The following is a 15,316-nucleotide window of genomic DNA, read 5'->3' on the forward strand; positions in this document are numbered from 1 at the left end:
GTCCGATTCGCGCGAATTGCGCGATCACGATCGTGTCACGTCCTGCATCGGCCGAAGAAATAACTTTGCATTCGTGACACAATCGACGATCTCTGTCAAACAGACGACCGTGATTCGTAAAATTAGCGAATGCTCATCGGTGTTAATGGTATTGATTGATTGCATAAGTGACTGTGCATAACATCGGAATAATGATGAATTTTCTGCTTTTCTGATTTTTTTTCTTCCAAGCAGACAAACAGGAAAATGTGATAATGTGATAATGTATGTCGATTAACGAGGTGAGTTAACTGAAGAATTAAATGAATTAAAATCGATTGGAATTGAGGAGGTGGCATATTTGAACAATACTGACATAACCCTGACATAATGCTGACTTCTTTCTATGAAATTTACATCGTAATAGTAATTTAGTTGCGCAGAATTATGTAAATACACACACCGTGAAGGAACACGCGAAAATGAATTGGAATATTGTTTAATATGTAATGAAAAACGATTAAAAGTTTCAGAATTAATATCTCCAGCTATCAGTTAGCGTAAATATTTATCTGATATAGAAATCCTGCAACTTGTGCACACCGAATGTATCAATACTTCAATCAAGAAAATTTTTAAAAACATTCTTACATCTTTTCAATTAGATTTAGAAGTCTAAAAGAATAGGCAGTTTGCGGAAAATTGTTTATATATCTTGGTTGTACAGAGTATGAAAAAGTATGAAAAACCCTGAAAAATTTCGAAAAATATAGTTTTACAGTAAAATTTTTCGGATAAAAGTTGTATATATATATATATTTTTTTTTTTTCTTTATAGCTTTACATGTATTATTTAAATATATTATTATTATGTACAAGATAATAAACAGGATACACAATTTTTAGTATCACTATTATTATTATCATCATGAAATCTACTTTTGTTTGGTGTTCGAGTGACCGTCATTAAGAAGGTATCAATACTGCTTCAGTTAAGTGAATTAAATGGAAACTGAATTAACGAGGCTTAAGAAAAAAGTAAACGTCTGGAAATTGGAAATTCTTTCGCGGAAGCCTTTCCATCGACATCGTGGCAGAGTGACACCTGAGCGAGACCCGCGGTATCGCCGGAGACGTGGACAAAGAAGAAACCGCCGTAAGTCATAGGCGCAGACGATTCTCGCTTCATTTGTCATCGGCCCGAGGTACAATTGTTCGCCGGCGACCGACCGCCATCTTGCTGGCCAACCCCGCCGATATACCTAATAGACCAGCCCGCATTTGGTGACCCCGGTGATAAATTGCGAAATAATCTCGTTCGGGGTGCATTATGTCGGTCGTTTATAGAGTACGGTCGAGCGCGCGCGCGTTGCCGCCGCGAGCTGCTCGCTCGCCTCAGCTTCGAATTTCGCCGAGAATCGGAAACCCACGTGCCTTGCGTCCGCGATGCCGCAACTTGCCGAAGTGCGGAACGTGTATTAACTGTCCTTCCTACACCCCATTGCGAGACTCCAGGAGTCCCAATGGAGTCAATTTAATTTTTCCTCGATTCTCCGCGTGTGAATAAGAAAATTTTTCTCAAAAATAACGAGACATTTATATATTCTATATTTCGCCGTGAAATGCGAAATTTCGATTTTACTAATTTTAATTAACCACGTAATAAAAGTTACAAGTTGACGTTTGGAAGTTTCGCCGGGAGAGAATCCGATGAGGTTAGTATTTTATATAGTAACAGAAAAAAATATCTAAGAAATAAAAAGATATTTACTCGGTGGATGCTAATAATATATTTCGTTATACTAATATATTTTTACGTTGAGACAAAATTTTCAGCAAATAAAAAAATACACAATTTTTTTAATCTGTAAATTTTCATGGAAACGATTAAAGACCGAGTCAGCTTCATTTAAGAAAAGAAATATTTTTCAACTAAACTGCCATTTTATCGATAAAATCATTTTTGTCCAAAAATATATTAATAGAACGATCTTTATATATTTAAATGATTTTCAAAAAAAAAAGTAGAACATACTTATATTTACTTTGTAAAATAGTTTTTTGTTGATATTGTACAATTTTAACAAATTTGAGAGCTGACCGAATTTTTGCACCGAGCCCTTCAATTGTTTACTCTACTTCAATAAAAGAATTTAGAGAGACTTAAGTAAATATGTTATTAATATCCACCGAATAAATATTATTTATTTTTAGATATTTTATTTCTCAGTATATTTAACGCTAAATATAATATCGAAAGATGAGGATAAACTTTAAGCTTCCGAAGAAGTTTCGGAAGAACATTTGCCGGGTGAAGTTGAGAAGCGCTTCGTAAGAATGAAAGATCCTGAGTCACGTTACTTTAAGTATAATATCGTACTATCGCGGAAGTACACGCTGCTTTATGAGAACGCGTGAAAAATGTTCTTAATGCATTCAAAACTCCCGCATCACATCGTTTCAAGTCCCGCGCGAACCTGAGAACCCCCGTTGATTCACGGGATACCTTGGCAAATTATTTGTGTGTGTCAGAGAGAGAGAGAGAGAGAGAGAACGAATATGATTGTCGCTGAATAACATTGGCTCCTTACGAAATCGTTCATGCACAAATTCATTTTGCTGACCATCGAGCGACTCGCACAGTTTGGACGAAACCCCTTCCGACATTAACATTAAAACTACCGAAGCGATCAAAATGACTGGTTTGTGATTTTTCTTATAAAAATCACTTTTTAAAAGTTAGTTTTTCGAGGAGTCGAAGAAAATACATGATATCCGATGTAAAAATTCATTCCGTACGTGAGCTCAGCGTAACGCAATCGCATCACGGGCGGTCTCCGACATATCCTGTCGAGAGAGAGAGAGAGATATCATACGAAATCGTTAACGATGACCCCGGCAGATCGACGAGAGATTTCAAATCCAGATTAGTCGAACGATTACCGATTCGGCACACGTGATGACCCTTTTACGAGCGATCGTGATGGCCGCGAACGATCGGTGCTTGAGCTTCGCCCCGACGGTATTTCCGGCGATTGTCGCGCGATTACTGAATCAATTAGAATCGAATAATTAAAATAATTGGAATACAATCACTTAATGGCGGGCCGAAGGTCAATGCTTTGGAGTTGCGCGAGAAACACCGGCGATTACGTGGATAAGCGGATAATATTGGGAAGAACGTTGGCGACCGCTTGACGTATAAAATACATTTGGCCCCGACGTTGGAAATGCCGTGACCCGATTCCGCTAAAAACTAGATTCCACTTAATCGTTTATTCATACGAACGCGATCGTCACGAGGAAGAATCGTGAAGCGAACGACTCGCGGTGTTTCACGTTTGGCTTCGAAAAAGAAAAACCGTGTTTCGAGCGAACAATTCGCCTGATGATTAATCTTTTTTTTATGAATTCTTCATCAATTTTCCGCAACAGTGTTCTATTACAAATTTATATATTTATTCAGAATGAACTCTCTCTTAGAAGGAGCAGCAATTAATATAACTGTGAATTTTTGAATAACTGTGAATAACTGCGAACGAATCAAATATTTTTCTCAGTGTATCGACTTTTCCCACAAATTCAAATCTTTTTATCTTCTTTAATTTCAGTCTAGCGTATTCGGTCGAGACCGTTATGCTCAAAAAATGTAAAAAGAAAGAAACACGCGGAAGAAGTAAAGTGATAGTCACGTCTTCTAATTTTTCCGTCCGTGAATCGAGAAGCCGGCCATCGTCGAATTGGGTGGATGATCGTCTCGCGTCCTCGTCATCGTCGCCCCAACCGTTCTTTCTTTCCGTCGAAGGAGCACCGAGTGAATAAAAAGAGAGGCCCGGACAAGATAGAGCCCCGACGAAAGGAAGGAAAGAGGGAGGCCGATATCGCATCTCGGAGTTCGCTTGAAGCGCCGCGAATAGCTGCCAACGACTCGAGAAACAGAAGCCAGGTGCAAAGTGTGACTCCGTGGTGGAGAGTTCCTTGAAGAGGAAAAGGGAGGAGGCGCGCGAGAGCGGGTAAGTGACGGCGAAGAAAGACGGCGAGATCGGGGAAGGAGGACAAACAGAGTTCTCGCTCGTATGTCGGACAGAAGTTTCTCGGAACACAATCGCATATAATACATATGCAGTAGTCCTGGAGTCCGGTGGTAGTCCGGGTTTAGTCCTGGCGAATGAGAGTGTCTTCTCGGCCAAGAACAGACGCCGAAAGTGGACATCGTCGAATTGTACGGCGGCCGGTATCGTCCGATATTTAGCATCTCTGCGTCTTCTTTGCCGGAAGGTTTCTTATTTCGCGCACGCCGTCGACTTATACACGCACTATGAGAGAAATCCCACCAAAGTTGAAAAATGTTTTCTATTTCTTGAATATTTTTTTCTCTGTACGATAATAATTCTATATGAATATTGCAACTGCTGTTCTTTTTTTAGAACAACAAGGGGTATAATTAGCGTCATAGCTGTAATTAGCGAATAACTGTAATAGCTTTTAGTAGCACTGGTCATTTTCTTTTTCTAATGCATTGATATCTCTTCTCGGAAATAAACATCCTTCGAACGTCGCACGTAGTAATTTTGTCCTGCAAATCTCGTTGTCTTGCAAATTTTGTTCGATCATCATATTGCGGATTTCTCGATTTGAGATTAATGCGTTTTCTATTTTGGAAATTTGTGAAAATTAACTTAGCACTTCTCGTGCATGTATCAACGCGCTTGACGGAGAAACGATTTCTCTGATTTTTTTATCGGCGCGAACTGTAAGTACACGAATATATATAAACGCCCACGCGGAATAGCGCCGAATACGAGGGGACATTTTAACAAACGCCCCTCGCTCATCGATCAAATCGCGATAATAATCCCGATCTTGTCGCGCACGTGGCCTGAGAAGAATCGAACCGTCGAGCTCGAGAGATATCACGGGACTCGGCCTGCGCGATTATCTCCCGACTTATCGTCGGATACAATAATGACACGGGAAAATGTTCCCGGCGTACGATCGTGGCCTGTTAAAGGAATTCTCTACATCCGCACCCTCCACGTCGTTCTACCCGGGCGCGTTTCGTAAGATAACGCCAAATTAAATTAAACGACGCGACATATCGGAGCGCGGTCAGATTTCTGCTGTGACGAAACCAACGTCAATTCTAAACGTACGTCATCTCTCCGAGAATTTATCTCGTCGCCCCTTTTCTCGTCATCGTCATCGCAACGTCAAATTTCAAGTAGTCGATCCGTAAATTCATTTTCTTCAAAACCTTTTTCAACGTTTATCAGTATATTAATCAAACAAGCGATCCACGCACATGTAAAATTAGGAAAAGATTGACCGTATCAAAACTGAGATATTGAAGTCAAAGTTAGCATTATTTATACGTATCACAAGTACGAAACACGCGGTTTCCGCTACATGTTTCCGACACATTTTTTCCGAGCTTCTTCGTGTTGTGTTAATCATCAATTTTCTCACAGTATTGTCATGGATAATCTCTGAAAATTTTTAATTACAGCCGGACAAAAGAAGTGTGGATTCTACCGATAGTTAGAATCGTAAGCTGTAAGAATTCGTTGGAAGTTGCGCAACTTTGTTCGAATTTGATCTGTCGAATTTTCGGACGATTAGGAGCGCATTGTGCAATATCGACGCGAGAGACAAGCGAGGTGGCGGGGCGGGCTGCGTACGCGAACGGTTACAAAGACGAGCTAGCTCGCTCTAGAAATACAGATTTAACTGCCGTCGGCGTTTTATGACCAAGACATAGTGTACCGGTGCACATCTGCGACGTTTAAGTTCTCATCGTCCGTTCGCGTGTCCTACCGCGGGTACCACCGCAGAGCGGTATGTACGTATTTACGGCGTGCAAATTATAGTTAAGTCGAGAGAGGTAGAGAGAGAGAGAGAGAGGAGACACCCAGCGCGGCGCACGTGTAAAACTCGCTCAGAAATACCCCAAGTCCGCAACCAAGTCTTTTCTTCGGGTATCGAGCGAGGAAAGTTCCGAGCTTTCGACACGGACGCACGCTTAAGCTGCGTGCACATCGGCGAATCCGACAGTCAAGCAACGGAGTTTCAAATGGTTGCGCGTCAAACGAAAGTTAACACGACAGAAATTTCAAGAAGGAGGTTCGGTGACTGCTCTTGTTAGCTCACCATTTTTACCGGTATGTATATCGTTAGAGATTTCACATCTTTCTTTGTTCAGACAAGAAGGTATCAGAACGAAGGTGTGAAATAAATCGAAGCATACACACGAAAGCTGGTAGATTTCCGACGCGGAAAAAAATTTTCCAATTTATTTATCCGGCAATGAATAAATCAAACGTGTTTTGATTATGATTTATAAGAATCGTACATTTTGTTTCCTCCAACCAGAATGTGGTTGGTTTCTTCATTGCCAGACGGATTCAACCAAACTATTCCTTTCGTGTATGAATTGTTACAAAATTTTATACGTTCGCCCGTAACCGTTGTAAATTATTCGCATCGAACGTTTCACAATCACAAGTAACGACATACTGGGAAAAAAATATTTGATATTTGCAACTGTAATACTATAATAAAAGAGTAATCGAAAGAACCGTTTTTGCGTCAAGCATATTACTATGATATCAGTGATAATAACCTCACGTGCATAATATTGCCACTATTTTTGCGATCAAAACCAAAAGGAAGACCATAACCGCCGAAAATAACTATCATTTCTATCGGTGTACCAAAATTCGCCGAGTTAATAATAAAATTCCCGAAATTCGCATTAATACGTCAATCTCGCCCGGACACGAGTAAATCCCCAACGCAGCCGTTCATCTCCGTCGGTTGACCAGTCGCGGCGTTAATCGGCGGTTAATAACCCCCCCGAAAATTCGCGAGGGAGATTGAAGGGTGCGGGAGGGGGTGCGAGGCGCCGGCGGATCCCGCGGACCCAAGGGTCCAATTAGCTCGGGTCCGCTCGGCGCGCATCGTTCGCGCATCGACATCTAATTACCGGCCCGTGCATTGTGCCGGCGCGCGTTAATCAACGCGTTTTCGGGGGTAGGAAAAAGCGCGCGAGCGAGTGAGTGAGTGACGTAACGGCGAGCTAATAACGCAAATACGGGCCGGATATATCCGGCGAAAGGTAAAGTAAGCCCACGGTGTGGCGGGCGGTTAATAGGACCACCCGTAGTCACCCGTTACTCTAATACCGGTACGATTAAATGCAGACAGGATATTAAACCGCGCTCTATACAGCCGCCAGCGAGCCGTAATACATTTTGACAATGCATCGCCGTGGCAATAAAGTAAAATCGTAAACCTCTTGCGTCGCTTATCCGCGCTCGCTGTGTGCGCGCACCGCGCAGAGCGCGAGAGGAACGAACTCGCTCGCGCGCGCCGCCGGCGGGAAAACGATTTAGAAGGCGCACACTCGCGCGGCTATATCGCGCGCGCGCGCGTTACAACGATACATTATGCCGCGTTACGCAGCATTGCGTTACGTTGCGTTACGTGGCCGCGAACACGTGATGTTTTGTCGTCGTTGCTTCGCGCGCCGAGCACAGTGCCAAATGCGAAATAAGCCGTCTGCGACAAAGTAGCCTGATTCCCTTCACCTATCGTTTCTGATACGTCTCGTCTCAGTTATACGATATCATATCAAGTGACACCGATGCGAAAATCCGACGCCACTTTGACGCTCTAAAGGATAATTCGTGCTTATTTGTTAGGTGTACCAATTAATTCGGTGCCTTTCTGCCTGGGAAATTCAAAACCTGCTTGAAACGCCACTGAAAGTGCAACACTGGGCTATACAATCCCCTTAAGACATCGTGGTGAAAGTAGGAGCAAATTATGTCATTAAGAATTAAACTTATCTTTCTTCGTTACTTTAGCTCCTACTATGTTATAGAATTAAGAATTTAACATAGGACCATTAATTTTGATTGCATTTTTAGCGGCAGATTAAAGCGCGGTACAAAAATGACGGCGGTGAAAATAATAATATCTATTCGGGAGATTTCGAAAAATAACACTTGATCGATTATTAATCTCGCGACGTCGACGAATTATTCGAGCGCGCGCGCGCGCGAGTAGTCGATTTGCGCTAAAGCACTAAACGCGCGGGACGCAGCTCTGACAATTGAATTTTCCAGCCGTTCTGGCAGTCGGAAATCGTAATATCAATTTCGCATTAGCTCGACAACGGCACAAACGTTTGATGCCGACGGTTCCGTGTGCATTAATTACGTTTAATTTGTCGCTTCGTCGTCCGCGCGCTCTTTTCGCGACGACGACGGGCGTGAAGTTTCAGAGAGTCCTCGCGAGCGGAACAGTGGGTCCGCGCGGCGGTTGTAAATATATCGTTCGGTTCGGCCCAACTGAAATTCAAGCCGGCAGATCTAATGGTGGCAAAGGCGAGTCATCACGTACAGGCCCCCCTTTTTAGGGCCCGCGACATCAACGGAGAGAACGAAGGTTCGGAGTCGCTAAACGCGCGCGAAAACCATCGGGTCGTGTTTCGTGCATTAGCTAACGTGCGTATCATCGCAACGGCAACACGTGAGCTTTTGTCGATCGGTTGTCGCTCAGCATTTTGCCGGTTTAGCGCAATGTTAATTCCTTGTAATTTCTCCATAGAAAATCGATGGAAATTTCACGAGCATACCAGGCACTATATACGCTCTTTAATACTTATTCATTATTATTATTATTACTAATGAGACTCCTGTAACCTGATTCTGTAACTTTTAACGACATGTCGTTATCGTTACGATATCGTTGCGCAGCTTTCCTATGTTATACCTGCGCAACGATAACGACACTGTCGTTAACAGTTACAGAATTAGGACGCTGGTCCCTCGCTGCAGTCGTTTTAATAATGTCAGAAGCAAAAAAATACGCACGCTCAGAATTACTGCGAAGCACATCGTGATAAAAGGATCTTCATGAAATAACACTGATGATTAATTGAGATTTGTGAAATATTCTAAGAACTTTCTTTTTATTCTAACGATCGATAAATAACAGTAAAATCCGTGTATTAAAGAAACGTATTAAAAAAAGAAATTTTTGTCTTGTATGAAAAGACATGAAAACAGCAGAGTGGCTTCGCGAATTTCCTACAAATTATTCTTACATTGCTTCCTCCCAATCACAATTTTTGCATTAAAGACGGAACGTATTAGGAGACCACTTTCAGTTGACGTTGCGTATGTCTACCTTTTGACCTTGTTGTTTTCTCGAGCGACGAGCATTTTTCTGAGAACGCTTAAGCGAAGAACCCGCCGTCTATTTTAGCCCGGGTAAGACGTTAAAGCATTAAACGGTGCGCGCTGACGAACGCCAGCGGGAAGATACCTTGAGATACGAAAGACAACCTGACGCGAACGCCCGATGCACCATTAACCGCGAACCGCAAATCGGAGTCGATCCAGCCTTAATGAAGCCGTCCTGGCGAACGAGGCTGCGAAAAGAAAGGAAGAAAGTAGGAATGAATGAATGACACGCACGTCACGTCACGTGTGTCAAATGAACACCGTTGTTCCCACGTTTATAACAATCGCGAATTAGACTTTCGCGGTTTCAACGTCACCACGTGTTCCCATACAATACACGTAGATCCTACGAGGAATATTTGATAAGTCGGTGACTTTGAAATTAAAGATTTTCTTTTTTCTTTTTACCAAAATGCGACTTATTTTCTAACATAATGTCCTCATAGCCCGACACATCGTGCCCAATGATATTTCAACTTTTTCGAGACTTCCAAAAAAAAACGATTTCTCGAAACTCTGCGAAATAGGTGTTTGTTTCAGCGATGGCCTCCTCGTTCGATGCGTATCTTTTCCCGGTGAGCCGTCTTTTCGTGTTTGGAAAGAGAAAGAAGTCGCAGAGCGCCAAATCTGGAGGATAGGGTGGATGAAGGAGCAGTTTGTAGCGCAATTCGGCCAAATTGGCCTTCGACATATGGAATTCACTTTTCTCCAGAACAACGCAAGTTTATCCGCTTTCGAACGCTGTGAAAAATTTACTATTTGACAGATCTACTTTGTGTGTAGAAACCTTTATGTGTGTACCTACAAGGAACGGCAAATGCCACAAATAATAGCAAATAATAGCAAACTCGCGATCGAAACGCCGTCTCTTATCAAAGTCAATGACTTATCAAACATCCTACGTATACATCCTTTAATATTCGAAATGCATACTACGATATTCTGAGCATGTACAAAGGATCTTCCTGTGTCTGCATCCGAAACCTATTCAGCACATACTGAGAACATTCTGCAATATGTTACAAGAATATCTATGAGATGTCTTTTCAATATGTTTTACCAGATATCTAGAACAACATGTAACACGCATATACACACGTGCACAGCCGCGGACGTGTGCTCCCATATAAGTGAATGTATGATCGTTTTGTTTAAATAATAAAAACATTGGCCTATCATATTTTGCGACGCTGAACTCATACGTGTCCCTGCGTGGTTTCGATTCTGTACTAATCATCCACTCAATCTAGCTGCGGTTACTGTTGCCTGACTTCAATGATTAAAGAGAAGCTTCTGATGCCGATAAGCTCGGATGCCTTTATGAATTATGCTTATAATACATTCTTATATTAATCAAGAAATGTTATAATGACATATTTGTTGGCAAGTGTTGTAAACAATGCAATAACAGCGAACATTGATGGATATTGATACATTACATATTATATCTTAATATATATACTATACATACATACATACATATATATACTATACATAATATACATTATCGTAGACAACGCATAATATCTTACTCGTATATGCTATTCACATATTATATATACTATAGGTACACATAATATACTGAGAACACATTTGTATAACATTTTTCGTAATATGTATCATATCTCACCTCGGTATTGTCGTATAGTATCAGCTGGCGGTTATATTAAATTTCTATATTCTGAGTACGTCTTAAGAATGTACGAGACATGATGTACTACGAGAAATATTGTAGGATGTTCCCAATATATCACGTATATCTACAGTATATTCAGCAAGAGAATAATATATACGAACGACGCCACATGCCGTCTGGGATAAGCGCGTTTTCCGGCAACTTCGGAGAGAATAGTTTACATTGAAGAGGGAAAGGGAGAATTAATTTCTTTTTCTTCGAACGCACGAATACTGACCGTATCCACAATTACCCCGAGGAAATCCTAACGAAAGATAATCGCGGGATATAAAATGTCGAACTGCCCTCGCCAGCCGATCGGACGAAAAAAACCAAGGAATCCTCTTCGATTTTATACAAATCGCGTTCGTTGCATCGCGATTCTCTCGTCTCGCTCACTTCTTATGTTCGCCGAGGCCGTAGTACATACTACATCCCTGACACGCTCCCTCCTCTCCCGACGGTTTTAACCCGTGCGCCGGTCTTCGTCGGGATATCGTCTGTAAGATGAGACGCACCGGAGAAGCGCGCCCGATACGGCGGACTAATTGGCCGATAAATCAACCTACGGCTTACCTTCTCCGCCGCGCGTACCGCTCCTGACCTTCTAGACTCACGGGCAGGCCATCCGGATACATCTGCGGTACACGCGCGCCGCGGACCTAATTTCGAATGCGAGTTCCCGCCCCGTACGAACCGTATGAAACATTTAACGCTCAACGGGATCCGATTGAGCTGCTCGCGCAATTTTATCAGGCTATCAGGTCCGTCGACGCCATCTTCGAAGTTTCGCATGTTTCAGAAACGGATCCTTCCCCTCAGGAATCAAGTCGCGTGCTGATAAATCGAGGAGAAAAAAAGCGAATCGCGCTTATCGCAAGCCCATCGAGCTCGATCGCAATAACACCGCCGACATGTCTCATGCGTCCCATTACCCGGAGCCCGACCTCGAACCTGAGCGTCCCCGGCTCTCCCGGCGAAGGCTGAGTAAGAGGGAGAAAGAAGGCGAGAGAGATCGCCGTGAGCAGCACCGTACGTAGCCCCGGTAGCTCCGGTAGCCGCGGTAATTTGTGCCCGCGACCGGCGCGCGTCCTCGCCTCCTCGCGGTCGAGAGGAACACGTCGGCGCCGATGCGATATCTTTCGTGCGAAAGCAGCGGGAATGTGAGAAAGCAGTGTCTCGCAGTGGAACAGGTTCCTCGGTTTCCGGGGGCAGATCGACGACGACGAGGGACGCCGGCGGTGGAAGCTGCGGTGGATACAGGGGAGTGCAGCGCGATGCAGCCGTTCTACGTGTAAACTGCGCGCGCTACCACCACCACCACCGTTGCCACCGTCGCTGCCGCCGCCGCCAACACTACCATCACCACGTACGCGCGCTAATCGCATCGGGCAAACTTGTCGGAATTAATTGGTCCCACAAATTAACGCTCTCTCTCTCTCTCTCTCTCTCTCAATACGCCGAAGCGAAGAAACGAGGGCGCACAATCGGACGAGAGGCTCTCCTGCCGCCACCTCTATTCCGTAATCTCCGTCTCACTCCCGTGTCCGAAGCAGATACGACGAGAGGGAGAGAGAGAGAGTCAGCGTCTAAATCCTAATTAATTGAAATCCGCGAGAGCTGGAGTTCGCCCGCAACTCGCCGCGATTAGGCGTGGATCAGACGACGGCGTTCCGATTAATCAGCGTTAATAAGTGTGCGTTCGTACTGTTCGCGCCTTCCGACTCGACGAGGGAATTCATGATTAGCGTCGGGATGAAGCTAATTGTGCAAAATGCGCACACATACGTAGGGTATCGCGATTATCGTTGATCGAGTTACTCCCGGGTCTCGCCGGATTGATTCGCAAGTTATCGTGATTTGAAAATAGCGGATGCTCGTGCGGAAAGTATGAAGTGAGTTATATTGTTAATTTAGTATTTAGTCGGGTGAGTGGCGTGTTCAACAGAAGGTTTATTTTACAGTTGTCGGAAGTTTCTTGTGCTGAAAGACTGGATTATTTTTCCTCTAGATCTAAAGGAATAATTAATAATTGAATCTTAGTTAAGAAAATGTCCAATAATTGCAAAATAGAGATTCCGTTGAACGTGGCACACAATGCACGATACGACTTTGTAGTTCTGAAGTGTTCTCGTTGTGTGAAATTATCGTATTCGGATTCCTATTTTATCGACACTCCTGCGGTACGCAGTTTCCTGCTTCGGTGTTGGTCGTATCGACCGATTGATTACGAGGAATTAAATTATCCACACAAGAAAACATCGTTCTTACCACAGGACGTGATTCTGTGTTTAACATATCTTTAAGGCAGGATCTTTCCTTGAAGTCGCTAACACGATGAGCAAGCGTATGCGAATGTTGTACAAAAATCCACCATGAAGTTGTTTTACGATTTCGAGATATTGATAAAAATAGTGGCGGCTCGTGCGGGAAGTAAAAATAACACAGATCGATCCATTAGATACCTTCGAACGCGCTCAACGGATTACGTAGCTCCATCTAGCAGTGTTGCGAAAAGATCCTTCACGCTAAGAGGATAAGGGATACTTGAAAACTTAATCGATAGAATTTGATTTTGAGGGTCGCTTCTACGTTACCGTCGCTCATCAATTTCATCATTGATATTGGCATCGGCTGAGTAGGTTCGAGTCTCCGCTAATTGATCTATCCTCCTTCTCCTCTTCTTCGTTATATTAGCATCAATATATGCGTTGATGTCAATAATATGTCACTACGGTAACGTTTAATAATAATAAGTAATCCATTATGATTAGGCTCGTTACTTTTGCTAGTTCCGAAAGTTCCGCTACATGTCGCCACCGTTTCTACCGACAAGTCGAAATCGTAGTTTTGTACGTTATCTCTAAAGTAAAAGTTTAAATTATTTTCTGCGATTTTATACTATAATAGTAACATTGTAAATAATTAGGTCAGATAGACTTAATCCCTAGATCTTGTACACTTTTTGTACACATTTCCCTATAAGCACGTATTATATTATTTAATATTAAGTAATATTTATGGAATATTAATAGATGTGTTATATGTTCATTCTTAATAATATTTAAAAAATAATATTATTTAATATTATTATATTATATATTTTTTAAATATTCAACTCTATGTATATATATATATATATATAATAAATAAAAAAGAATGAGGTCGTAATACGATTCAATGATGAGTCGGCTAACTTTTTATTTTTCAAGTAGAACAATTTAACGGCAAGTCAGACCCTGTTATTTTCAAATGGCACGACCTAACATCAGATCAAAAGGCCTTTTTATTGCCCAGGATGATTTAACGATAGGTCAGGCGACCTTTGTTATTTTCAAATGGCACAACTTAACGGCCGACAAAGAGATCATTTTATTTTCAAATATTACGATTCCAGAGCAAGTAAAATCACTTGTTATTTTTCGAGTAATACGACTCAGTTGATTTGGCCAAAGGACCATTTTATTAATCAGATTTAATAATATTTGGTTTGTTCCTTTTTGTTAATTCAAGGTGTTAATTCAAGAAATTCAAGAAATTTACACACACTGAAGCATAAGAATCTCGTACGTTTGCTTGCATACGCTTTAATGTAATGTAATATTCAGTTCAACTAAAAAGAGCGGACCAATTGAGTTATCCTATATATAGCACACTTTATCAGAGGGACATCCTTTAGACGTTCTTAGGACGTTAAAAGTCTTATGAACGTTTTTAGGATATCCTATATATCTTATTGTAGGTTAATAATGGAATTAAATCGGGATTAGAGCAACTAATTAGCGTAATAACTAAACAGATTAACAGATTGCTCTTATTACTGACTGTAACAATTCTCACCTGCGATTTTTCTATCAGTTAAAATCTATTCGCTATGACACAAACTTAACAGCGCTTGATCTCTGCAGAAATATTTCTGATCACTCGTAATCTTGAATCATATGTCGACCCGAGCGTCTGAAATATAAACCGTGTAAATGCGGGACAAAAATGCGAAATATAAACCGTGTAAATGCGGTGTCAAACACGAGCGTACCTGCGACGTTCGAATGTCGCGCCTCTAATGCGTTTTCCCGGCGCGCGGCGCGCATGCGCGGCCAGTGCTTTGCGCTCGCCTCTGCACCGCAATGTCGGCCGTCGGCGTACCCTGACGAGAACGTCGCTCGCGTTTTCCGCGATTTTCTAAGTGAAACGCGCGTCGCACGCGCCCGCACCGTCGCCGAGTGCCGTGCTATGACAGAGTGATTCGCGACGTGACGAAAATTAGTCCGCTGGTTCGCCGCAGCTCACGACGCAGCTGAAGATGGGTAAGTAAAGAATTTCGCGAGGCATTCGGTGAACGCCGGCTGGGCTCTCTCTTTCTCTCGTCGCGTTTTTCTCTCTTTCCCCGTTCTCTCTCTCCCCCCCCCCCCCC

General features: G+C 42.6%; 1 protein-coding gene across 2 annotated transcripts in view; it reads left to right on the forward strand.

The window, feature by feature from the left end:
* Nucleotides 1-15,004: 15,004 nt before the first annotated feature.
* The window catches only part of LOC106745683 (actin-binding LIM protein 2), a 40,382-nt gene continuing 40,070 nt past the window's right edge, over nucleotides 15,005-15,316 (forward strand). For both annotated transcript variants that reach the window (XM_014621507.1, XM_014621513.1), the window contains exon 1: nucleotides 15,005-15,209. Coding sequence is in view for 1 of the 2 variants with exons in the window: in XM_014621513.1 (XP_014476999.1) it covers nucleotides 15,206-15,209 (4 nt within the window). In the remaining variant the exon portion in view is untranslated. The remainder of the gene's footprint in view (nucleotides 15,210-15,316) is intronic.

The sequence above is a fragment of the Dinoponera quadriceps genome, unplaced genomic scaffold, assembly GCF_001313825.1.
Source record: "Dinoponera quadriceps isolate SergipeBrazil2010 unplaced genomic scaffold, ASM131382v1 scaffold1441, whole genome shotgun sequence".
Taxonomy (NCBI): domain Eukaryota; kingdom Metazoa; phylum Arthropoda; class Insecta; order Hymenoptera; family Formicidae; genus Dinoponera; species Dinoponera quadriceps.